The sequence below is a fragment of the Aristolochia californica genome, unplaced genomic scaffold (assembly GCF_029961685.1).
Source record: "Aristolochia californica isolate CCGP_79_NKW_82.1479 unplaced genomic scaffold, dmAriCali1.0.hap1 SCAF_3, whole genome shotgun sequence".
Lineage (NCBI taxonomy): Eukaryota > Viridiplantae > Streptophyta > Magnoliopsida > Piperales > Aristolochiaceae > Aristolochia > Aristolochia californica.
The window spans coordinates 46647950-46673308 of record NW_027181992.1 but is presented as its reverse complement, the minus strand read 5'-3'; the positions used below and the strand labels follow the sequence as shown (position 1 = coordinate 46673308).

Here is a 25359-nt window from a genome sequence, read left to right as displayed (position 1 = left end):
TTTTCTCGAGGAAGAAGTAGCATTCCGGGCAAGTAAAGTCTAGTTTCTGGGATTCTATACACGTAGTTTCGACGTGTTTTGATCGGGGCTACAAACCTTTTACGACTGACGAAATTACACTATCGGCTCTCAGAACTCGAAAGATTCGTTGCCCACTTTCTTTCTACTTTTTGTCCTTATTAATTCATTACAATCCAAGATCTTACTGGTATAATCCACTGCGACGCAGATGCCTCTGGATGGCATCTTTACCCTGAGAAGAGCGTGAGAGTTGATAGTTCAACCAGAGCTCGCTTTGATCAGGCATAGGGTACAGGACCCAGAAACCCAATTGAATGATTCGCTGATCTTTGGACGGAGCGAACAGTAAATGCCATGTAGATCAAACGAAAGACACTCGAAGACATCATCCTTTTTCTTTGCCTTCTTTAGCTCTTGTCTCTTGTATCATTCTTTACGATTTTAAGGAAAATCTAAGGTGAGAAAGAAAATACATTATTTCTCTCGACTGTAATAAGTTAAGGGAAGAGAGGAGAAGAAGAAGCAGAAGCAGCAGAAAGTGCTCCCGTGTACAAGTGGATTGGCCTGCATTTATGCCATGCAATGTACTGTGAGATGAATTATGAGTGTTTGTGTTTGTTCCTTTGCGAGGATGTTTTCTCCTCTGCTTGAATGCTAGCGAGAGGGAGGTTGTGGGCTCAAGTTTCGAGTAGAGTGATTGGTTCAGGCCATTCTCTGAGGTTTTTAAAGAGTCTCACCGTAACACAAGACTCGTCAAGGAGAGAGGAGAGGGGACAGTGAAAGAGAGAGAGAGAGAGATTGATGAAAACTGAAAGGTAAAAAGCTGAAAGAAAGCTGAAGATTGCCGAAAGAGCTTTCCTTTCTTCATGTTCTCCCTCCGTTCCTTCTCCCCGTTTCTTGTATTATTATAACCAGGGAAGAAGCTGCAGCCATCACAGAACCTAAATAAAGAGCAAAAAGTGTGTAGCTGTTTACAGAGGGGGAGCTCGGCCTGGAAAATTTGAAGATTTCAACACAATCCAGCTCAATCGTGCCGTCTGGGAATTTGCCCAGTTCTTCAGTCGAGGAGGGCTAAACTGCTTCCGTTTCATTTCCGAGAGGGATATAAAGAAAGATTTTTCTGGGAATTTCGAAAGATCTCTCAGTGAACCCAGCAAGACCCACATCGAAGTTTCCCATGTTTGGCACTCCAACATCTTCCCAAGCCAATAAGGCCTCCTCGACTATCCCCTCTCAGTCGTTCCCTTGCATGGAGAACGGAAGTAATAGCAAGAGAAAAAGAAGACCAGCGGGAACACCTGGTGAGCACACAACAGTCTTCTCCTCTTTGGTTATTGATTCGTTTTCCTGACACGAGTTCGAAAATTTGTGGGCTTCTCCTTCCTCCTCGATCGAATTCTCCCGTTTTAGATTTTAATTTTGTTTCGCCTTTGTAGATCCTGATGCAGAGGTCGTTTCTCTATCGCCCAAGACATTGTTAGAATCTGATCGTTACGTCTGTGAGATCTGCAACCAAGGATTCCAACGAGACCAGAACCTGCAAATGCATCGGAGAAGACACAAGGTCCCCTGGAAGTTATTGAAAAGGGAGTCGCCGGAGGTTCGGAAACGGGTTTTTGTGTGTCCAGAGCCCAGTTGCTTGCACCACGATCCCTGTCATGCTCTAGGCGATCTTGTGGGAATCAAGAAGCACTTCAGAAGGAAGCACAGCAATCACAAGCAGTGGGTGTGCGAGAAGTGCTCCAAAGGATACGCCGTTCAGTCGGATTACAAAGCTCATCTCAAGACTTGTGGCACTAGAGGCCACTCTTGCGACTGCGGCCGAGTTTTCTCAAGGTCAATTTAGTTTTCCTTCGCTGAGAATTTCACAAACTTTTCAGGTTTCCTTAAAGCAAATTAGTTACCATTTTTTTCTGGTTTTGTTAGCACTCAGTATCGAGAGCTCAAATTTAACGAATTCAGATACGGAAACATAAATAAATGTTTTATTGAACCTCGTCTTCCGTTTTCTGATACCGAATGTTCATCGCAAAAGGAAGATCATGGTTAGGAGTTTGTGTTTTTTAAATAAATCGAAGGCAATCTGATTCTAATCGGTCAAAGGCGCAGACACGATTTCCTAGATCAGCCCCGTGGTTGTTTTCAAGACTAATCTTCAGTGATCAATTTCCTTGTCTTCCTGTCTGTTTCTTTTTTCTTTTTTTTTGTTTGTTGTTGTTGTTCTAGTTTGCTTTCTTTTCTTCGACTCTTTTATTTGAGCCCCTTAATTTCCAGACATCAAGATCCGATTCCGGAGCTCCTTGTTTACGACAATGTCGGGCTGTGTTATAACTTCTAACGCCATCGCTTCGTCAGCTCATTATTTTTATCTGTCCCTAAATCTAACACCCAGAATTCAGTTCTCATGGAAAAATTTTCACCTCCGACTTTTCATCTTCCAGGGTGGAGAGCTTCATCGAACACCAAGACGCTTGCAATGTGGGGCGGGGGCGGCCGGAAGTACATACGCCGCAACCTGCTTGCTTGTCGCGAACAGCTTCAAGCCCGAGCCAGTCGAGCGACACCAATTTCAGTGCAGCTACATGGCCGAGTATCAGAATGCCGAGCCACGCGGCACCAATTTTCCTCTATCCTGAACGCAGTCCCTCGGCGGCTACCGCCGATCTCCGCCACAACCTGGAGCTTCAACTCTTGCCTAGTTCTAATCCTCTATCCACCTCCTCCATCTCACCTAATTCAGACGAAAACCAGGCCACTAAGTTACAGCTCTCGATCGGTTCCTGCAACCCAGGTTGCATCAACGCCAATTCAGACACGGATAAGAAGTCCCGGGAGGAACCAAGGTTAGCGGAGTCGAAGCTGAAAGAACAAGCGAGGGAACAGCTGAGGTTAGCCATGGCGGAGAAGGCATTCGCGGAGGAAGCAAGACAGCAGACCAGAAAGCAGATCGAATTGGCAGAACAGGAATTCGCTAACGCCAAGAGAATCAGGCAACATGCCCAGGCCGAGCTAGATAAGGCTCAAATTCTGAAAGAGCAAGCCACCAAACAAATCAACGCGACCCTCCTCCAAATCACATGCCATGCTTGCAAACAACAGTTCCAGGCCTCTGCTGTAGGTCCGCCCGACGAGACCTCGCTTGCCATGAGCTACATGTCGTCAGCTGTAACAGAAGGAGAAGGCGAGAACGACAACAGAAGAAATCTCTGTCCCATGATCTCCAACACATAGCTCTCCGCTTCAAAATCACTCCACAGTTCTAGTTGTTGTTGTTGTTGTTGTTGTAATTACCTATTGAGCGCCTGACGTTAACCGGCACTTCTGAAGTTTGTTTATCTTATTTTTTCATTTATTTGAACGAAGAAGAAGGAGACGGAGGTGATAATGATGGAAATGATGCTTCTATTAGTCATTTCAGACTACATCTTCTCGTGGGGTGTTTGTAATTTGCATGGTTTTTACGTTAATGATCAGTGACTACTGAAAAAAAATTCCCATTTGATCGCATGATGTCATCTGCTACCTCGTCATACTGTGAATACTCTAACCTGCATGTTTCTTGACGTTAACACTCCTGTTAATGTAAAAAACAAGCGTAACTGAGGAAGAGGAGAAGCGAGACTTAGTTGTGATGGGAAGAAGAAGAAGAAGAGATGGAGGAGTTGCAGGAGGAGGAGGGAGGAATAGGAAAGAGCATTGAAACGGGACTGACTAGTATTACTGGTTGAATTTAAAGAAGAAAAAGGTACTGGGAAGGGAGGAGAGAGAGAGAGGATGAAAATTCAGAAATCTGAAAATTTCTGAAGCCTGCGTGATAGTCCCTTTCATTGCTCTTCTGTTTTCTTTAAATGCTCATATGAAATGCCATGTTTTTCAGTGCCGAAGGATCCAATCGCTTAAAGACAGCGGACTACATCCTCTCTCCCCTCTTCTCTCTGAATCAGGAGTTGCAGCCTGCTGCAGAGGCATCTTTCCATATATACAGAGACCGTTCAACGGCATCAGTGGTAGAGCATTTACGTTAAAAACTGCGTGTGGTGGCTGAGGACTTTCACGACTGCAGCCAGGCCTGAGAAAACTGAAAAGGGTCTTGGGGAGAAAGAGAGTCGAGTGAAGGATAGATAAGAAAGAAAGGATTTCTGGTTTTTTCCTGGCTTTTGTGGGGTACCGTGCCCTTTTAATGTGGAGCTCCTTTTCATCTAGTTTTGGCTCCTTTCCCCTTTCCACCTCCACCTTTTTCCCTTATTCCCCCCTCTATGGTCCTCAAGGAGAGAAAGGGAGGGGGGGGAGAGGAAGAGATCTGAGTTTTCTCTTTCATAGTTAGTGTGCAAGAACAAGGGAATTTGCTTAATTAGTGACACTAAAAACTTCTTGTGTTAACTAAATTATAGTTGTTTGAAGGATAATCATGAAATTATAGGATTTTTAATTTCAAAAACAAGTCTTTAATTATATAATACATGAAAGAGTACATTGTCAGAGTGGTTCCGTCAACTCTTATGAGCGGTGGCTTTCTGCACTTAACCTATTAGTCGTTTAGGTTGTATTGGTCAACCTCCTGACACTAAGAGTTTTGGGGCTCGTGATGTTCGACATTCGAATCCCGTGAGAGGCGGTAGAGAATGGGCGAGATGGATGTCAGAGTGGTTCCATCTACTCTTGTGAGCGGTGGTTTTCCGCACTTCACCGACTAGTCTTTTAGGTTGTATTGGCCAACCTCTTGACATACATAAGATGATTGTTCATCGAGTAATCGTGGGATTTTGATGAAAATAGTTCTCACCCAATACGAAGGCCTATTAAATTTCAACATTTAAATCATTATAGGTGGTTAGTATGCTTAGAATCGATGTTAATACTCAAATGCATGATTTGAAGTTCTGAGTGAGAGAGAGAGAGAAGACTTCCATACTAAAAGAGAAGATGAAGAAGAAGAGGGCATAGAAAGAAAGAGAGGGAGGAGAATAGGAGAAGTCTCTTATAGATCCAATTCCAAACAATCTACACTAACCCTTGAGAAGAAACAAGCAAGAAAAGAAACTTTTCTCAATTGCAGACATTACCGAAGAAGAAGGAGAAAAGGAGCTCAAAAAGGTTGCACACTTCAAGGTGGTTCATGGTGTTGTTAAAGGCTTTAGAAGGAGCCTACTTTCCCCCCTGTCCTTTCTTTTCATTAATTTAAAAAATTGTTATCCTCCTGGGAAAGGGTTCGTGGGCTTTAAGAGATGGGCTCTGGGCCCCACCTTAAGGAATCAGTTCCGGAATACAAGTGTTCATGTACCGTTATAATGATGCAAGTTATGTTTGTTTAGGGAGGCTAAGTGTGGGCAGTGATGTGATGTGGCATCCACATGGGACAACTCTTTGCCTTTTCTTCTTGTCTCCTCTCCACTCGAGTGACTGTCTTCAATTGCGTTCAACTTTATTAATGATTTTAAAACATGATCTTCATCTCGAGCCCATGGCGGCCCAACTCTAGAATCTCTTTATAGTGGGCTTTATCTCCTTTCTCGGAGTGTTGAAGAGACTGATCTTATCAGATCCAATTTTGGCCCATTGCTTCTATTTTTTCTGACTAACGACTGGGCTGGGCTTTCTGAGGTGCCCTCAGTCTTGGACCCAAAGTCCACATTCGAATATGCCGGACTTGAACAGCAAAAGGCTGTTCTTCCTCAAAAGCATGTGGTCGTGTAAATGGGCCACATGGGATCCAAACACGTATCTGAAATCTAAAAAGTAAAAAATAAAAATAATCATCCAAAATTTAGATACTCGAATCCGAAAATCCAAAAAATAAATAAAACGACTTATAAAAGTGTGTATATATATATTAAAAGACTTATATTTATTATTTATTAAATATTAAAATTATTTTTTAAAAATATTACTATATATCACATATTTTCTCTTCGTCCATTTTACATTAAATATTAAATATAAAAATTATATATCATATTATTAAATTTTAGGAGATCATGGGCTTGGGCTTGGATATTTACTGGATCTAAATCTCCTTATTCTTGTTCCAACCAAAACCGAATTGGACCCATCAGATTATAAACCATGAATTTATTTCAGCTTCAATGTTACTTTATCTTCTATCTTTTAAAAGTTTTTCTTTGAATAATAATCAACTCTAAATCGAATCTAAATCCAAACCAATAGCGGGGTGGATCCAAAATTTGACTGAAATCCGAAATCCAAAAACAAATATTCGAATCCGACTATGTCCGATAATATTCGGATTCAGATAGTATCCAAGTCCAAAAACCTTAAATAAGATTAAATAATAATAAAAAGATATATGAAGCTATATTAAAGAATTATATTTATAAAATTTTAAAATATATTTCCAATATTATGATATTATTACACATTATTCATTTAAAAAAATTACATATGAAAATTATTATATAATATTAACAAGTTTAAAGAGATTTCATATTCGAATATTTACGGGATTCTAAACTCATTAGTTCCGGTTCCAAATCGTATACCATATAAGATGTTTGATTAAGTTCGATCATATTCAAATTTCTGAAATTTTAGATCCGAATATTATCCAAATCCATTTACCACTCCTCAACTTCTTGATAAATTTAAAAATATTTTTAAATAATTTATAATGTCCAAAAAATGGTCTAAATATGAATTTGAGTGCTTAAATAATTCCAACCTAAATCCTATTGAATTCCAAGATTTAGATTGGAAACAGGCCTAAAAATAGTTAGTGAAAAAGAGAATTTGATCAATATTTTATTTTTAATAACTATTTTTAGGAATAATAATAATCAAATTCTCATTTTCTTTTATTTTCCATGGGTTTTAAACTAAAATTATTCATTCATATAAACCAAATATGATTAAATGATGTTGATTTCATCCCAGACAGAAAAGTAGTTTCAAACCCATCACCCTTCGAGTGGTATTTCTTAAAAAGAGTTTTATTAAAGCTTCACACGGTATCAGGAGTCCTTCCGATCCTGTTTCCTCAGTAATTTTTTTTTTGTCCTCTCCGACTGGTAACCCTCTTCCACCGTTGTAGTCCCGCTATTCGTCGCCGCCATAGCAGTGTCCAGCTCAGCAATGGAACACAAGAGGTTCCCTCCTAGAGCTATAATCGCTCGATTTGCCGACAGATTTTTCTTCAGCCACCACCACCCTTGGCCAGAGAGCACAATCGCTAGGCGACCTCACACGGTCGAAAACGAGCATCCCCCCACCAGTGCAAAAAGCGACGCCTGGCTGAAATTCGTCGAAGACTAACTGAATCATCTCAGACACTCACCGAAACACCAGTTGCCCACTATCGGAAACGAAGGAGACGAGCCGCACGTCTCGCTTCTGTCGCACCACCCAGAACCGGGTTCGCATTGAACCCGCCTTGATTCAATAGGTTCAAAAAATAAAAAAAATGGCCGCCGAAGTTTTTTCTCATATTCTCCCTTTTCATACCCTCATCCATATGATTACCATTAAACTTTCTTCCACAACATATCTCTTGTGGAAAAGCCAATTTTTCCCGATTCACTTGGCTTTATCCTTTGAAATTCAAATCAAATTTTTGTAATATTTTTACCCAATTTCAAAAACTTGTGGAAAATCAATATTTGGCACATATTAAAAAATTTCAAAGTGATGGTGGAGGAGAATTTACAAGTACTTACTTCCAGACTCATCTTCGTATCTCTGGAATCCATCATATTTTTTCTTGCCCATATACACCTGCCCAAAATGGACGTGCAAAACGCAAACACCATTCTCCGCACATTACTCAATCCGGATTAAACCCATGTTCAATCTGTATTGATCCGGTCGATGCATCCTTGCAGACTACTAATTCTTTTGCAAGTCCCTCCTCGTCGCATCAAATTTCCAGTCTGACACCTCCCGAGACACAAATCACTCCTCCTAGTCCAATATCTACACTACCGTTGGGTTCTCATCCTATGCTAACCCGAGGTAAAGCTGGCATTTTCAAACCACGCCATCCAGCCAACCTCGGTATCATGGGCTCCTCTGGACTTCTTTCTGCTCTCCTTATCTCTACTAAGCCTAAAGAATTCAAATCTGCCGCTAAGAATCCAACTTGGCTTGCTGCCATGGATGAAGAAGTTCGAGCTCTGCAAAATAATCGGACCTGGATTTTAGTCCATCGACCTACAAACACAAATATTGTAGGTTCCAAATGGGTCTTTCGAACAAAATATATGCTTAATGGATCCTTTGAGCGTCTCAAAGCATGCTTCGTTGCCTAGGGCTACACTGAAATCCCTGGTCTTGATTACACTGACACATTTAGCCTTGTGGTAAAAGCTACTACTGTTTGGGTTGTGCTCTCTCTTGCTGTGACCAACAAATGGCCTCTTCACCAACTTGATGTCAAGAATGCATTCCTCAATGGTATTCTCACTGAAAATGTTTACATGGAACAACCTCCTGGGTACATTGACCCTTGTTATCCGCATAACGTATGTCAATTGAAAAAAAAATTCTATGGTCTCAAGTAAACTCCTCGTGCCTGGTTCCAGCACTTCAGGTCCTTTATCACTCAACTTGGATTCTCCTGCAGTCGTGCTGACACTTCTCTATTTGATTTTCATCAGCATTCAAACACTATATATATGCTTCTCTATGTTGATGACATAATTATTACTGGTAACAACTCAGCCCTTATCACTATGTTCACTCGTGAGCTTCATTCTGAGTTTGCAACTAAATATTTGGCTCCGCTCAACTACTTTCTTGGTCTTGAAGCTTCACCAACTACTGATGGCTTATTTATTAGTCAACTCAAATATGCACGGGATATTCTTACTCACGCTCAGCTGCTTGATAGCAAGCCGATTCTTACGCTTATGGTCATTTCACAACATCTGTCCGCTGAAAGTTCTCTATTTCCGGATCCCACTTTCTACAGGTCTCTCATTGGTGTCCTTCAATACTTGACCATCACTCACCCTGACATCACCCATGCGGTCAACTCTATTAGTCAATACCTGCATGCTCCCAATGAAGATCATTTTCTTGTTGTTAAACGTATTTTGTGCTATGTCAAAGGTATTATTCACTTTGGCCTTATTTTTCGTCCATCCGCTACTCCTGCTACTCTAGTCGCTTACTCTAATGCTGACTGGGCTGGTTGTCCTGATACTTGTCACTCCACCTCTGGTTACTCCATTTATCTTGGGGACAACTTGATTTCTTGGAGTGTTAAAAAACAGCCAACGGTTTCTCGTTCCAGCTGTGAATTTGAGTATCGTGCTCTAGCGCACACTGCAGCTGAAATTATTTGGCTTACGCATCTTCTTACCTATCTACATGTTCCACTTCCACAACCACCTCTACTATTATGTGACAATAAAAGTACAATCTTCCTTAGCTCCAATCCAGTATCTTACAAACGCTCCAAACATATCGAGTTAGGTTATCATTTCCTTCGAGAACTTATTGTTGTAGACAAACTTTACACACATTATGTGCCATCTCACCTGCAAATTGCGGATATTTAGCAAGTTTTTGTTTTCAATTTTATGTATAAATACGTGATGTAATCTTATTTCCAAATCGTGGTGAATAAAAATAGTTTTATTAAAGCTTCACATTTCTTATCTTTATACTGTACCAGTGCTTAAACCCTTCCACCAAAAGCATTAATGGAATTCATCTTCTTCTTGTTTAAATATTCCAGTCTAAGAAACCACGGAAAAAAAAAAAGGTTCCTGGCTTCTGATCAGACTCTCTTAACCTATAACCTGACAAAAATTTACTCCAATATTGAAAACAATTCTGAAATGATAAGAACACGCGGTTGTCAAATCCTTTCAAATGATCGAAAAGCTCACACCTCAATGCAGAAACTTACTTCACACCTGCATGCACTCTGTAGAAACACCCAGTGAGTTAACTCTTGCTTAATGCAGTATTCAATGCCGAAACACCTTCGCCATGCATCCATGAATGGACTCTAAATTTCAAGCAACAAAGATTTCAGAGCATTTAGTAGCTTTTACATACTTTCATCGTTCCCAAAACAATTACGTAGTGGAGGGGTTATAGAGCTTCAATCGACATGACTGTTACTGCTCTTTAAGAACACTTTGGCGGAAGCAAACCCACTGATATGGGAGATTTAACGTTCTGAAACCATTGATGAAGCTACCTTTGAGCTGCTTCAAATAGGAGAAGGCTAGCAGGAACTGGTTCGGTCTTCGCAGCGGAAAGGGTGAGGAGCAAGTAAATCAATGAAGCTCTTCTTAAGTGAAAGACTAACAATGATCTAGAAATTCGGATTTCTTATATTTTTTTATCTGTACTTTCTGGTTTAATCTGAGCTGTGAGACCAAGGACAAACATTTCAGACAAAATAACCCCAATAAATATGAACCTCCAATCTCAAGTAACAGCTCTCAAAGGTAAAGATCTCGTTCATGTGATTGTAGTAACAAAAATCATGAGGTCCATAGAACAAAACTGTGGAGTGCACTGAAAGAGTTGCAAGGAAAAACTCTGATGGCTCATCAATGCAGGTTGTTGCACTCTCAGAAAGTTTACGATCAAGTAACAATTCCCAGCAAAAGCATAGACAGTTTCAGACTTGTAAACCGGGCATAAAAGCACTTGAATGCCCTTTTGTACTGTTGCTGTACTGTGGCCATCCAAAGCCACAGAGTCACACCAGACAAACCTCTCAAGACTGGCTGCTTCATGGGCACAAACTCGATTGTCTATTTAACAAACTTAACTCTACAAGCACCTGCCCGTATTCATTATTCCCTCACATTGCCCCCCCAATTACAATTTTATTAAACTCATTCAATTTAGATTGAAACTTTCAATTGTAATTACAAAAATTTCAAATTTTTTTTGTGTTTTTTATTGTTTTAGGGGACGAAAAAATCCACCGTAAATCGTCTTTTCCCACTATATAAATTTTGGGGAAATAGAGAAATGGGTTTTCTACTGTAAAAATCAATTAAAGAAAATTATAAAAAAAATATTTTATTGTCAATAAAAATTTAGAAAAAAATATTTTTTTTCCATTTGTTCAAAACTTTCGACATTTATGATTAATCATAGAAACGATAAAAATTTTACCCTATTGATTCCTCTAATCCCAGATAACTTAAAGGGGAATCGAGCAATCGGAAAAAAAAATAAAAATTATTAGTAAATTTTAATTGTTTCTTATAACAATTTTAAGGAATATGATTAATAATAAATAAAATAATCAAGTAAAATTTAAATTTTATTATTATTTTATTTTCGAGTGAGAAATAAGTGGTCAAGATGGAGTCTAATCAACATCACCAATGAGTGAAATAATTGAAAATAATGGTGACCCTCACCTCCATTTAAGTTATTTAATAGATAAAATATAAATACAAACATAAAACCCCATATCTAGTATGAAGTTAATTTGAATATTCCCCTCAATAAAAATTCTCATTAAAAGAAAGCCATGAAATCATTTGCTCTTTTAAACCATAAACCCTAAACCCTAAACCCCTTTTTGGTGTATTATTTCTTTTTTTTTTAAGGTAAATGCCACGTGGTGTCCACGTAGCGGAATTTGAGGTGACGACGGCGCGGATCAAATCCCGGGTCGGGCGGAGTCGGACAGGAGGCTCCGACGGCTCCGGATAGCGGAGCGGAAAAAGACGAAAGGATGAGTAATAAATGCGATCTGACTTTTGTCACCAAACTTGGGTCCGACGGCTTAAGGACGAGTTATGGAAAGAGTACGGACCCGAAAGCGACGTCTTCTTCTTTTTTTATTTTTTTACTTTTTTTACAGGCGAAATCATTTTTCTCTTTTAAAAACAAAAAAGAGCCGGATCCGGTTTCGGATCCGAAACCCGATAAACCGCAATCCCACAAATTTACCATTTAAACGTGGGGCCGAGGGGGGTTGTCGGCTGAATAAAAACAAATCTCAGGATTGATCGTGGGGACGAGGCCGCGGGCCCCTGGTAAAGGTAGGGCCTGGGTATATATAAAAAAAAATAAAAAATTAGATTTTTGTTGAGTTAACAGATAGGAAAAAGCGAAGTTTGACTTGGAGAGAGGTAGATTGGTAATTCAGATATCAACATTCGCTGTACTGCCATGGTAATGGCGAGAAGGAAATGTAGAGCTGCTGGCGAGAGAGAGAGAGAGAGCAGTGAACAGAGAAGAGAGACTTAAAAGCTCGGAGCTGTATCCTTCGAGTCTGCATACCAATTTACCAAACTCCGAGAGGGGTGGGGGGAGGGAGGGGGAGAAAAAAAAAGAAGAGAGAGAAAGGGTGAAGCTCTGGGCGGAGTCGCTCCTCGAACGCGGAGAAGGGGATTTAAAACACCTCCGATTTCTCATCGAGTGCTTTAAATTCATCCGTTACTCGACAACCCGAGGTTGCTTATTGCATCTCCACAATTCAAGCCCATTTCTCCGATCTTCCTGCCCTTTTTTCTCCTCCGAAGATGCGGCGGATATGATTCTTGCCCAAAGTGGCACAAATGCAACGAACGGCGCACGAGTTCTCATCTGGCTCGCTGTTGTTTCGTGCCTTTTGCTTGTTGCTCGCGCTGGGCTGCTCATGAGACGCGGGGGGAGTTTCCATGTATTCGAATGGGTTAGTGGGTCTCGACAGAGGAGGGGGGAGGAGAGACACTAGTTTGAGCATGGAAGGTGGGAGCAGCGGCGGCGGTGCCGGTGGCGGCTCTGGGGATGACCCGGATGTTGGGGACCCGCACAAGAGGAAGAAGAGATACCACCGTCATACTGCCAGGCAGATTCAGGAGCTGGAATCGTAAGAGCTTTCTTTAAAAATTAGCAGCTTTTTGTTTCCATCTGTCGGTTTTTTCTCTTTTGGTTTCCCTATCCGGGTCGACTGCTATCAGTTCTTCTCTTTCCTTTTTTTCTTTTTTGTCTTTTTAAATCTGTCCATGACGTTTTGCTTTCTTGGCTCGATTTTCCGGTTGGATTTTGTTTTTCCAGTAATTGCCTGAAGTTCAAACTTGAGTTTTATTGCATGCAGTGGGTTTTATCTGCTTCCTTTTTCATTTTGTGTGTTATCCAGTGGTGAAGTTTTTGTTGGATTTGTCTGTGACATTCCGACTGCTCCGAACTGCTTGATTCCCACTTCAGAGATCTTGTGCAACTCATCTTTTCTTTACGAAGTTCTACTTTCTGCATAATACTGACGAAACAATCTGTCTGCATTTGCTTCCTATTCGAACCAGTGTGCGGTTCCCAAACGAACTTCTCGCTCTTGCAATAGTAGTTTAGCATTTTATCCAGCTCTCTGCATCCTTCCTTATACAGCTTCATTGACCTGTGCGATGATTGTTCGAGTTCTCGCCAAAGCGTTCCGTTAAATATTTCGTTTTCTCAGGCTTCCCTCTTGATCGTTTGATGCCGCAGCCTGGACTTTGTTACCCGTTACTGAATATCGGCATTAATCACTGTTGAGTTATTCCGATTGTGTTTCCCAGGCTTCCCTCTTGATCGTTTGATGCCGCAGCCTGGACTTTGTTACCCGTTACTGAATATCGGCATTAATCACTGTTGGGTTATTCCGATTGTGTTTCCCAGGCTTCCCTCTTGATCGTTTCGTTTCCGGGCACTGCTTGAATCTCTTTTCCTTCTCCCGAACTGTTTGAGACCCTTTTTAAGTTTTTCATGACGAGCTACCCTTTTGACATGCGTTTCTCTATTTTATTTTGCAAGTGGTATCAAATTTTGATGCGATTTTTATGTTCTTTTCTTGTGCGCATAGAACGTTCAAGGAGTGCCCACACCCTGATGAGAAACAGCGGTTACAGTTGAGTAGAGATTTAGGCCTGGAACCTCGCCAAATCAAGTTCTGGTTTCAAAATAGAAGGACTCAAATGAAGGTAATGGGAGTTGTTCTGGAATATCAGTTGACGGGCTGAGGTTCTTAGTTCTTCGTCCTCACCGTTCTGTTTGTTCTCTTCTGTCCTCTTTTTCTGTGTTTGATATCTGTTTGAACATCCAGGCACAACATGAGCGTGCAGATAACTCCTCCCTTCGGGCTGAGAATGACAAAATCAGATGTGAAAACATTGCAATAAGGGAAGCACTAAAGAATGTGATCTGCCCTTCTTGCGGGGGTCCTCCCGTTAACGAAGATATGTATTTTGATGAACAGAAGCTCCGTATGGAGAATGCTCGACTAAAAGAAGAAGTATGAGGCTTCACTCAGTTGTCTGTTTCTTTCTTTCCTGGTTCATCCTGTTCTTCTACTGATTGGAGGTTTCTTTCAAAAATTTCAGCTTGACAGAATATCTAGTATAGCGGCTAAATACATAGGACGACCAATCTCACAACTCCCACCAATTCAACCTATATCAATTTCATCCTTGGACTTAACAGTGGGGAGTTATGGAGCTCAGGGAATGGGTCCCCCATCTCTCGACCTTGATCTGCTGCCAGGGAATCCTTCTATTCCATCTATGCAACTGCAGAGTCCGGGTATTTCTGAAATGGAGAAGTCTCTCATGGCAGAGATAGCCACAAATGCAATGGAAGAAGTGATTAGGTTATTGCAGACCGATGAGCCCTTGTGGATTAAATCACCTGTTGATGGGAGGGAGGTTCTTAATTTGGATAGCTATGACAGGATTTTCCCCCGGCCGAATCATCTGAAAAATCCTGATATCCGCATTGAAGCATCAAGGGATTCAGGTCTTGTGATAATGAATGGTTTGACGCTAAGTGACATGTTTATGGTTGCGGTAAGCTCTTGGTCTCATGTTTCATTTAATGCCATAAGTAGTCTTGCAACTGTTGTTTTCCTTATTGTGATGAGGGAACTGAAAGTGTTGTATATCTGATTTTTTCAATCAAAACATAGAACAAATGGATGGAGCTTTTTCCTACAATTGTTTCAAAGGCAAGGACAATTGAAGTTGTTGGAACTGGATTGGGGAGTAATCAGGCCGGGTCGCTTCAACTGGTAATCAAAGGCATATTTTCTTTTCAGTATAAACATTGCTGTGACCGTTCAAATATTAGTTTACAGAAATGGCTGATTTAAGGTTCCCACAGATGTATCAAGAATTACAAGTGCTCTCTCCTCTTGTTCCTACACGAGAATTCTACTTTCTTCGCTACTGTCAGCAAATTGAGCAAGGTTTATGGGCGATAGCAGATGTCTCTTTTGACTTGTCAAGTATGGATCAGTTTGTTACTCCTTCCCGCTCTCGAAGACTTCCTTCTGGGTGTTTGATTCAAGACATGCCTAACGGATACTCTAAGGTGATTAAATTATTCGTTTGTATCTTCTGATTCTCTAAATAAATTTCAGCTTTCACACTGACATCTTTGGTGGCAAATGCCCAATAGATTACTTGGCTAGAACATGTGGAAATCGAAGACAAGACACCTACCCATCGGATTTACAGAGAGCTCATTCATAGTAGTCTGGCATTTGGAGCTCAAAGATGGCTCACAACTCTGCAGAGGATGTGTGAGAGATTTGCTTGCTTAATGGTCACAGGGACATCTACCAGGGATCTTGGCGGAGGTAAATAATTCACTATCCTTCCCAACTGTCTGTAGTATCTCAGGTTTTATTTTTTATTTTTTTTTCAACAAATGAACTTAACTTTGATGCTTATAAGAGTTGTTATATTTTGATGGGTCCAGTGATTCCATCCCCTGATGGAAGGAGAAGCATGATGAAGCTTTCCCAAAGAATGATTAACAATTTCTGCACAAGCATAAGTACTTCAAGCGGCCATCGGTGGACAACACTATCAGGGTTGAACGATGTCGGTGTCCGTGTCACTGTCCATAAGAGCACAGATCCTGGCCAGCCCAACGGTGTTGTTCTAAGTGCCGCAACTTCCCTTTGGCTGCCTGTTTCCCCACAAACTGTCTTTAATTTCTTTAAAGATGAAAGGACTAGAGCTCAGGTATGTAAAACTCAATTTGATTAGGAGATCTTTCCCTACCAAAAGAGACTGTTTATACTTAATTTTTCTTCTTTGCCTACAGTGGGATGTCCTCTCCAATGGAAATTCGGTGCAAGAAGTGGCACATATTGCAAATGGATCACACCCTGGGAACTGTATATCTGTCCTGAGGGTAAGTATTCTCAATGGTTTCTTAATCTTGCCACTTGAATTGTAGTTTCTTTATTTTCATGTGTTATAACTTAATAACCTAACAATAAAATGTTGAGCAGGCATTGAATGCAAACCAGAATAACATGCTAATATTGCAAGAGAGTTGCATCGATTCATCAGGGTCTCTGGTTGTGTATGCACCTGTTGACCTGCCTGCAATCAACATTGCAATGAGCGGTGAAGATCCATCATACATCCCACTTCTTCCATCAGGTTTCACCATATCACCCGACGGGCGGCTGGACCCATCAGGTGGGGCATCTTCATCAAGCTCGAGTATCCAAGGTAGTGGAGCCCGATCATCAGGATCACTAATTACCGTTGCATTCCAGATCCTGGTGAGCAGCCTGCCATCAGCAAAGCTCAACCTTGAATCGGTCACAACAGTTAATAACCTTATCAGCACCACTGTCCAGCAAATAAAGGCTGCCTTGAATTGCACCGGTGCATAGACCAAAACAAAGCTCCCTCTCTCACTCTCCCTCCTTTTTTTTTCTCTCTCTACCTTAACTATAGAGATCAGAAAAACTCAGAGCTCTTGATGTTGGCATTCAAGAGACATTTTTGGTGTTGGTTAGGTTTGCCTTGAATGCTCCCATCAAGAGCTGAAACCTTTTGGTACTAGTGATACTACTGCCCACTTTGAAAACACCCACAATTCTTACAGACTGCCCACAATTTAAGATTTCCATCCTCATTTTATCTTGAACAGAGGAAGTCAAGAACGCACCATAGCTGTTTCTTGCTGTAGTAGAGTTCTGGAATTTCTTCTGATACCTACTTCTTACCAGCAGCAAGGTTTAATATATGGTTCGGGTATTGACTTCTGTTTTCAGTTTAGTTTTCATGTTTTTGTGCTGTAGTTTGAAGAATGTTGTTGTGTTATTAATTGTTTTCTTCTTTTGCTGCCAAAATGGCATAACCTGTCTTTGTTTGTTTCTGTTAGTCATATATCATCATCATCTCTAATTTTTTGTTCATCTGTCACTCTTTCTGATTTTCCACTTGCCTTTATTTTTCCTTTTTATGCACGCACGGAAGCCCACTTTGAGTATTACTGCCATGCTTCTTGTATGGCAATTGTATTTTATTTCTTCCACTCGGGCATAGACCAGAAACTCAACACTTTGGACAGCGCAGTGGCACCCCACTTCCTGCACATACAGATGTAGTCGGGCTCTTCAACTTTCTTTTCCACTGATCTCCACATACCCAATTCAGACCGAGAAAGCTGGGTGATGTTTTGAACCATGGAAATAGAAATAGACTTGTATTAAATTCATGGTTCTTATATAGACACTATGGGAAAGAGTCGTCCTTTGAACCAATCTCTTTCTGCCAGCAACACTGTTCAAACTGAACAAGCAAATACGAACGTACAAGGAGACGTGGGGTCCCAATTTAAAAGAGCATTTATGAGTTCTTAAATGGGGTTGCTATCTCTTAATCCTTTTCAGTCGTCCTTTTGGACAACAGGTACAATCAACAGTGTTCTTTAGTAAGTTTCATAAACAACTGCTACACCTTCAAAGGATCAAGCATTTCATCGAATAACCAAACTGCAGATATTCATGTAAGGATGTTTGGGTACAAAGGTCGGTTGAAACATGGATAAACACAATGAAGAGTGGTAAAATCAGTTAATAAAGTGTTACTGCAAGAGCCTAATGTTAAGAGCAAGTCATGGCCTTACCTTCGAGTGACTGTACTTCGGCCACATGAAGGTGTTCCTGCAACTTGTTCAAAAAAGGGGACCATCATTCAACAGCAGAGCTTTAGAGGACGTGCAGTGGCCTTAAATACTTCCTCTACCAAACCCAATTAATTATCATTTCGAAAACAAAATTTCCCTGACTTCAACCCCGAAGCGAGGATGCAACTTTAATGTGTCTCACAGTTTTGCTGATGCAAAAAACACTGGACCTTCTTTATGTTTATGTACGTCTTCTTCCATTCCAACAAAATTTTCTGAGCCATATTTCTGGCATGAAACGAAACCAAAACCATCCATTTGTATAAAATCTACTTGAATCGACCATCCCCATTCCGTCTCACACTGAGACATGACTGGAAAACGCCATGTCAGTATCCAAACATATTAACTCCAATGCAGTTGCAACTGTTCGCTTGTAACTTCTTCAATGCCGTCGATTCTGTAGCATTTCACACACAGAGCTCCCTCTTTCTGATCTACTCTCAGTTTAAGTTCGTTCCCCTCAAGCATCAACAAATGTGTTTTTGTTTTTCTTAAACCTTTTATACGAACTTCGAGACGATGCTTCCCGGAACGAGTGCTCAACCCATTCTCGATTTTCGGTCTTTTCAACGCCTCAAATCTTCCAACAGTAGTTTAAAAAAATGCCTTGGTGGGATAGATGATCCTTATTACCCTTTCATTACAGTTTGCAGTTCCTGTCAAAGAGCCCCAAGAAACGGATTGCCATTTCCAGTAATGTGAAATAACGTTGGCATAGAGAAACTTGTCTGAGCCGAATGCGCATTTAAAAATGACTTTCTGCATTCATTTCAGCAGCCACCGGTTCATGGAGATGACCAAAATATTCTGTCAGGACAGCCAATATTCTGTCAATTCAGCAGAGACTTGAAGCCCTTCTTGGACTTATAGGACCCTACTCAAAACCTCTGATTTCTCTGAGAAAACTCGTTTCTGTCAAATGTATGACTTTTGGCGGGAATGTATCATCAAACCATAATGCATAGGAAATCTAATAAAAGAAATAATAATAATAATAATAATAATTTGATCATTATTATTCTTAAAAATATTTAGAAAAAAATAAAATTTGATCATTATTTTATTTTATTTTATTTTATTATTAAAAATAATAATAATCAAATTCTTATTTTATTTTCTTTTCTTGGTGTTCCATTTGCACCATAGGTCTTAGTCGATCGGTTCTAAATTAAATATGAAAAACATGTAAATTTATATAATTTTTACTCAATCTTTGGAATTTAAATTTAAATGTATTTAAAAAATTTCTTTTTTCTTCTTCTTTTATATTTGTTCATTATCCTCATGTATTTATATGAATATTTATTTGATTTTTTATTTTTTAATAAAAAATAGAGATATTATTATAATAAATATAATAAAAATAATAGTGTCATTATACATAGAGTAACTTTTTAAGAAATAAAATTTCGGTATAATCAAGTTTAGCTCAACTTTGTAACTCCCTGTAAGAATCGAAACAATTGAATCAGGTCCAATCGATTATTTAACGATTTTAACTTGAAAAAAAACCCTAGTATACAACAACCTTAGTTCAAATTTTGAACGATTTAACCTCGAAAACTTTGAACAAGCCTAATGAGCCATACAAATCCCTAATCGTCACTTTTAGCAAATAGAAAATCAGTAAAATTTGTGTAAGAGTGAAAGGGGTTGAGTAGATCATTCAAAGGGACATAAATAAGCCAATAAGTAAGGAATTAAGGGGGATAGTGATTAGTGAATGGAATTAATTAAAAACACAAGCTTTTGTCAATTCGTTGTGGGATAAGGAGATCTACATAGAAAATGACCCACAATTAATTCATTTCAAGTGTCGCTTTTGAATATCTAATCACAATTTAATGGCAAGTGCTCCAGAATTTTCCCAGGATTTAGCTAAGTCAATTAAATGACTGAAATTGATGCTTTGTGGCCACATTCCATGTCTCCTCCCCCATGCTAGACCTGCCTCCTTCAATCCTTTTCACACCTCTGCATCCATGGAGCTAAGGGGAATTTTAATTTATTTTAGTTTATTTAAGAATAAATAGTTTTATGCTTTTATTACATAAGAATTATGGTTTTTAACTTATTGTAAGATTTGGAGATTGGGTCTCTAAATATCTTGGTTGGTTCGGATAAATCGGATCGTAACTCAGTGTGGAGGGTCAAGTCAAACCCTGATCGACTCATTATGGAATTCAAGCTGTCTCAATAGAGTTGCAAGTCAACTCAGTGAGTCAAAAAATTAAGTCTCAAAGAAATATCAAAAGTATAAAAAATATTCTTTGAAGTTTTAATTTGATATTCTTAATTTTTATTAAAAAAATTATGTGACAATTATGAAATTATGAACAAATTCTTAATTCGATCTTCTTTCGATATCGATTCTAGATTTAGAACTGTGTTGACTTGTAAATCAAATTTATAATTTTGAAATAATAGGCATGAATAATTATCCGAAATAAGCCTGGAAAGAAGATCTCTAAATGTTATTTCGACTCTTATTATTATAATTAATAACATGTGACGCTTAAAAAATAAATACAAGACAAGGAAAGCATTGAACTATATAGCATGCAAATATATTAATAAATGGTATAGGTAAGTGTCACATAAAGTGTACATACCAAATTGTCACATACATTACTGAAGTGGTACATGACCAAAATGCATGTGACTTCTCCTTTAATGGACCACACATAAATAATATTAATAGATACTTTCCTATTCAAATATAATTAAAAGAGAGGAAAACAATAAATACTCATTTTTCCATTTAGTCATTTATTATTGGGTATTTTCATAAATTTAATGTTTTCGAATTCTATGTCACCCCTTTTAATTGCCTTGAAGTTGTTATCATTGAAGAAGAAGCAGACCCTATTTTTAGAAAATAAAATAAAATTTTAAAGTTAAATAAAAAAGTATTTTTTAATTGAAGCCAAATATTTGATTCGATTGGTTCTTTGGCCCATCATTTATTATTATTACATGGGCCTAGCCCAGCATGTGGGTTCGGTCCATCATGGATTCTAGAATATTCTTGCTGTCAAGGACCTCCCAGTCAGACAATTTACGTGTCAGACCAGTTTTTTGAACAAAATAATATTACTAACAAACAATATCAAATACTTTGGTTTTAAAATAATAAATCTCGAATGCTCGTCATCCCTTGGAGAATCATTAAGCCGGATCCGACGGCTCAGATGTTTCCACGTGGGAACGTTTACAAGTTGAGATCCACTTGGTTCACAGGGGTCCGAGCAGACTTGCTTCGTCAGTTTCTCTTCCAATGGAGGGGTGAGATCGATTTGAAGGGTATGGATCAAGGGATGAGATTTTCACATGCGGAGGTCTCCCGGAGTCGGGAGATCAGAGTCGAGAGAGAGAGGGACGCGAGGTTTCAGAGGAGAAATGGCCAAAAAGGGAAAGAAAATGCTCTCCCAACTCAGGCATCCGGCGCTGTAAGTGAATGGATAAGTACAAGAATTGGAGTTTTTGGCGCATGGTGTCACCTGTCACAGTGCTTATATTAATGTGTATTTTGCTGGATATTGATACTTTTTAAGCTCAGTTTGAAAATATTTAAAGGGGATGACAATAAATAAGGTTTTAAAACCAGTATTTGTGTCTCTTTTCTTCATTTTCTCTTTCTCTCTCCACAGCTGAAAAGAACCCTACACAGCGCCTCTTTCTCCAAGTAAGTCCGCTCGCTACCCCCTTGTTTCTAAATCTTTCTTTCTTTTTGTTTTTTAGATTGATGTTTGCATTGTGGTATCTGAAGCAAGTCTTTGAACTGGGTTGATTTTGTTTATTGCTTGTGGTGATTGCATCTGGGCTGTGTGGAGTCCGATTTGCTCGAGAATCCGTGTGTTGAGATCTCGCGGTGGGAACTTAAAAGGTTCGATTTTTCTGGGTGCATTTGTATGAGGGTGGTTGGTTTTGTTCTGGGTCTGTGAAAAATGGGGTTTTGGTGTTTTTGAAGTGTGTTTTTCTGATGGATTGGATTAGTGTTGGCATGTGGGTAGTGTAGATCTTGGTCTATGGAGCTTGAATGTAACTACTATGTTTGTTTTTTTTTCCATTTTGGTATGTGGGTCTGGATTTTAATGCGTTTTTTGTTACTCGTGTTTGTGTTGCTTGTCAGTCTCGATTTGATCACTGAATCGACCCTTTTAGGTTCCTCCGAGAAAAATTTTGAGACGTCTGTTTTGATATGTGGAGGCCTCGTCTCACGTTTCGATTTTAATTTTGTGCTTTTCCTTGTCCATTTTCTCGATCGGTGAGATGGGCTTGTTGGCGACTGTTGTATAGGATTTATTTGTTCTCATGTTCGTCTCTCTTTTGTTTCTCTGTCCCTCGCGAATAATTTTCATATCTCGGTTTGAATGTTCAGATGTTTAATTTTTCTTTCTGATGCTGCTATTATTTTATTCCCACTACTGTTGGTTCAATCCATGGAATGGCTCTTGTAGGGACAGTTTAAGTGATCGAATGCTGCAGATGGGCTGATCGGAAAAAAAGCACTAAGTTTGTATTTTCTGTACTATATTCAGTGTTTTTAGTTGTTACAGTCTAACTTCATGGATGACGATGGGGGCTTGGGCATCCGAAATTGGGGATATTATGAGCAATCACTTAAAGGGAACCTTGGATTGCAACTCATGTCCTCTGTTGCAGAGCGTGATGCAAAGCCGCTCCTCTCAGGTCGGGACCCTTCATGCATGGTTCCCGCAAATGGTGCATACCTTCATCGGGATTGTGGGGTTCCTGAAGCTCAAGTGCCAATGGATTTTGTGAGAGAGAGTTGGATTGCTCAGAGAGAGAAGTTTCTGCATGTCTTACCCAGTAGCCAGAGTTATGCCCTGGCACCTGTACCTTCTGGATCTCATCACCTGCTGCAAATTCCCCCACATCCTGAGTCGATAAAAAATGAACATGTCCCATTGATGGAGGATGCAGCTGGTAAAAGGGATGGCCCCTTGAAGAAGCGCTCAAATGGCCGAGCATACAAGTCACCCAAAACAAAAAAGACAAGAAAGGTGGGGCAGAAGGAGGAATCAAATTGCTCAGTCTCTAGAGCCAAGACTGGGAAGAAGAGTACAGCTGTGGTTATCAATGGAATAGATATGGACATTTCGGGTATACCAATACCAGTTTGCTCATGTACTGGAACGCCTCAGCAGTGCTATAAATGGGGTGTTGGAGGTTGGCAATCTGCATGTTGTACTACTAGTATATCTATGTATCCACTACCAATGAGCACTAAGAGACGTGGGGCCCGCATTGCTGGACGAAAGATGAGCCAGGGTGCATTTAAGAAGGTTTTGGAGAAGCTAGCTTCTGAAGGGCATAACCTTTCTAATCCAATTGATTTGAAGACTCACTGGGCAAAGCATGGTACAAACAAGTTTGTGACAATCAGGTAGATGTACAATTTTCATCAAAGAATTAACATAGGCCTCCTTATATGCACTGGGTCAGTTTCTCCTGTGTATATATATGTTTAAGTCCTTTCGTGGAGGCTTCCTCGAACAGATTTTAGTCAAGGAATTTTCTCTAAGTTCTGTTAAATGGCCTTTTTAAGTTAAGACACTCAGTTATTTTTTATGTTCTTCTTTATTGATTTTTTGTTTGGGCGAAATCAAAAATGTTTACAATACATGGGTTAATGGAAGGAGAGAGGAATCCTTAAGGATTTATTTCCTGTTCACACAGATCTTACTGAAGATTGTTTCATGGATAATTTCTAGTTCCCTTGGTGAATGTGGAGCTTGATTAGTTTTTGTATATAACATATGCGTGTCACAGTAACAGGTTACAGGCTCATAATGTACAACACTGAAATGTATTCATCTTTATGAGCATTCAGAAAAGAAAGTAATTGGATTTACTTCTCTTATTTAGATATATAATTGACAACCTTTTACCGCAAAAGCCAAGTAGGCATGGGGGTGTCGGTAATAACAGGTCAGTTTTTTTTTTTTTTTCCTCATTAACATCTTTTACTACTAAGCATATCCCTCCCAAAGCTTTTTCATGCTCGTTTGAATTTGTCAGCACATGGATAGTAAAGATCGTTTTTTGCTCCTAACTAGTCGTCAACTCTGTATTTTTTTTTTTTTTTTGAGAGGGGCGTGGTGCGATTTGAACTCGCGACCTGACGCACCTAATGTAAACAGAATACCACTAGACCAAATGGCCTTAGGTATCAACTCTGTATTTTTCTTTCAAGTAAATCTAAATATATCCTAGATCTCTCTTAACTTGAGCCTGAATGTTTCCAACTGTTATTTAAATGTTTTGTTTTTTTGAATGTTGGCTACACACAGAGACACCCCCTCCTTACCCTTAGTGGTACCTGAACCTAAGACCTCACACTAGAAACCTCCCATGTGACAATTGAGCCAAATGCCCAAATCACCAGCTTGCACTATGATAGATTGGTTATGGCTGAAGTCTCCTGGTAATGCCTCTACATGATTCCTCTTGTAGTCGTTCAGTTTGGCTAATGGTTATAAGATGTAAACTTTTTCAATCTCAACATTGTACTAAATGTTATAAGCATCATAAATATGATAAAATGTTGACCAAATTGTGCAACTTAATGTTGCTCGTTGGCTTGTCATTGACTTATTTGAATATTAATGGAAGTTTTTAGCCAGCTTCATTTTTGTCACTCTGTACTGTGCTGGTTTTACATTATTAAAGTGTTTGTTAGTGTTATCTTGTTTGTAATCCATCCTTGATATCCATGTTTGCCTCAGCTTTGTTGTAGTTAACTTTCTTGTAACATAAAAAGTAATAAATGCCCATCTCAGATCGTTCTGTTTCCAGTTAAGTCTTTCAACCTTCATTGTTTGCCATGGGTGACTCAACTCTTTTTTTTAAATAGATCATTTTAGATCATAGTCCCTTTTATTGTGTAGCGTGAACTGATGGGAATAGTCTTTTTGCCTTCTTGTTAAATTTTAATGTGCTGCACTTTTACTGTTGCTCTTGTTATTCAGTTAACCATTTATTTATGGAATATATGCCGTATTTACTTCACAAAATCTTATATAATCAATTGCTGCCAAGATAGTATCTCCTTTGAGATTGGAGTTTTGTATTCCAAATCGTCAAATATTTCTTTCCTACATTCTGATTGGTAAGCATGCAAGTAATCTCATCTAAATTGGCATGTCAGTAGAAGTTGTGACTGTTAATTGTTGTGTGGTAATAGTTACTGGTGTCCGATCAGCATCCTAAGATTGATATACACACATGTGAAATCATTATTGTTCATAATCGTTTGCGTCTCTTTCTTGGCTACCATTTTGTTTCACTTATGTTTTTGGATTGCAAGTTGCATTGTAATGTGTTCTTGGTGATTTTTTCGTATTGATGCTCAAGGTCAAATTATTTGGGTCGTCTTTCCATTAGTTTACACTGGAAAAACTATCCCTCAAAATAAAGAAAAAC

General features: G+C 39.4%; 4 protein-coding genes across 5 annotated transcripts; all 4 read left to right on the top strand.

Moving 5' to 3' along the window:
• Window positions 1-853: 853 nt before the first annotated feature.
• LOC137959215 (protein indeterminate-domain 16-like) lies at window positions 854-3528 on the top strand. The gene is made up of 3 exons (XM_068806580.1): window positions 854-1322; window positions 1458-1857; window positions 2463-3528. Exons 1-3 carry the CDS (start codon window positions 1199-1201, stop codon window positions 3250-3252), a joined length of 1314 nt encoding a protein of 437 aa, XP_068662681.1. The 5' UTR covers window positions 854-1198; the 3' UTR covers window positions 3253-3528.
• Window positions 3529-8030: 4502 nt separating this feature from the next.
• Window positions 8031-9533, top strand: LOC137959640 (uncharacterized mitochondrial protein AtMg00810-like). Its single transcript, XM_068806992.1, has 3 exons — window positions 8031-8198; window positions 8280-8464; window positions 8594-9533. Exons 1-3 carry the CDS (start codon window positions 8031-8033, stop codon window positions 9531-9533), a joined length of 1293 nt encoding a protein of 430 aa, XP_068663093.1.
• A 2766-nt stretch (window positions 9534-12299) lies between these two features.
• LOC137958831 (homeobox-leucine zipper protein ROC8-like) lies at window positions 12300-17132 on the top strand. Its single transcript, XM_068805997.1, has 10 exons — window positions 12300-12811; window positions 13781-13898; window positions 14021-14209; window positions 14298-14759; window positions 14879-14980; window positions 15073-15282; window positions 15370-15550; window positions 15673-15941; window positions 16024-16113; window positions 16214-17132. The coding sequence occupies exons 1-10, from the start codon at window positions 12621-12623 to the stop codon at window positions 16604-16606; spliced, it is 2205 nt and encodes a 734-aa protein (XP_068662098.1). The 5' UTR covers window positions 12300-12620; the 3' UTR covers window positions 16607-17132.
• Window positions 17133-21209: 4077 nt separating this feature from the next.
• On the top strand, window positions 21210-23505 carry LOC137958874 (protein BASIC PENTACYSTEINE2-like). Of its 2 annotated transcripts, XM_068806067.1 has the most exons (3): window positions 21210-21359; window positions 21652-21796; window positions 22371-23505. In XM_068806067.1, exon 3 carries the CDS (start codon window positions 22479-22481, stop codon window positions 23322-23324), a length of 846 nt encoding a protein of 281 aa, XP_068662168.1. In that variant the 5' UTR covers window positions 21210-21359; window positions 21652-21796; window positions 22371-22478; the 3' UTR covers window positions 23325-23505. The 2 variants fall into 2 exon arrangements, with proteins under 2 accessions (XP_068662168.1, XP_068662167.1); XM_068806066.1 differs by lacking the exon at window positions 21652-21796 and having other exon boundaries at window positions 21210-21595.
• The last annotated feature ends 1854 nt before the right edge of the window (window positions 23506-25359 follow it).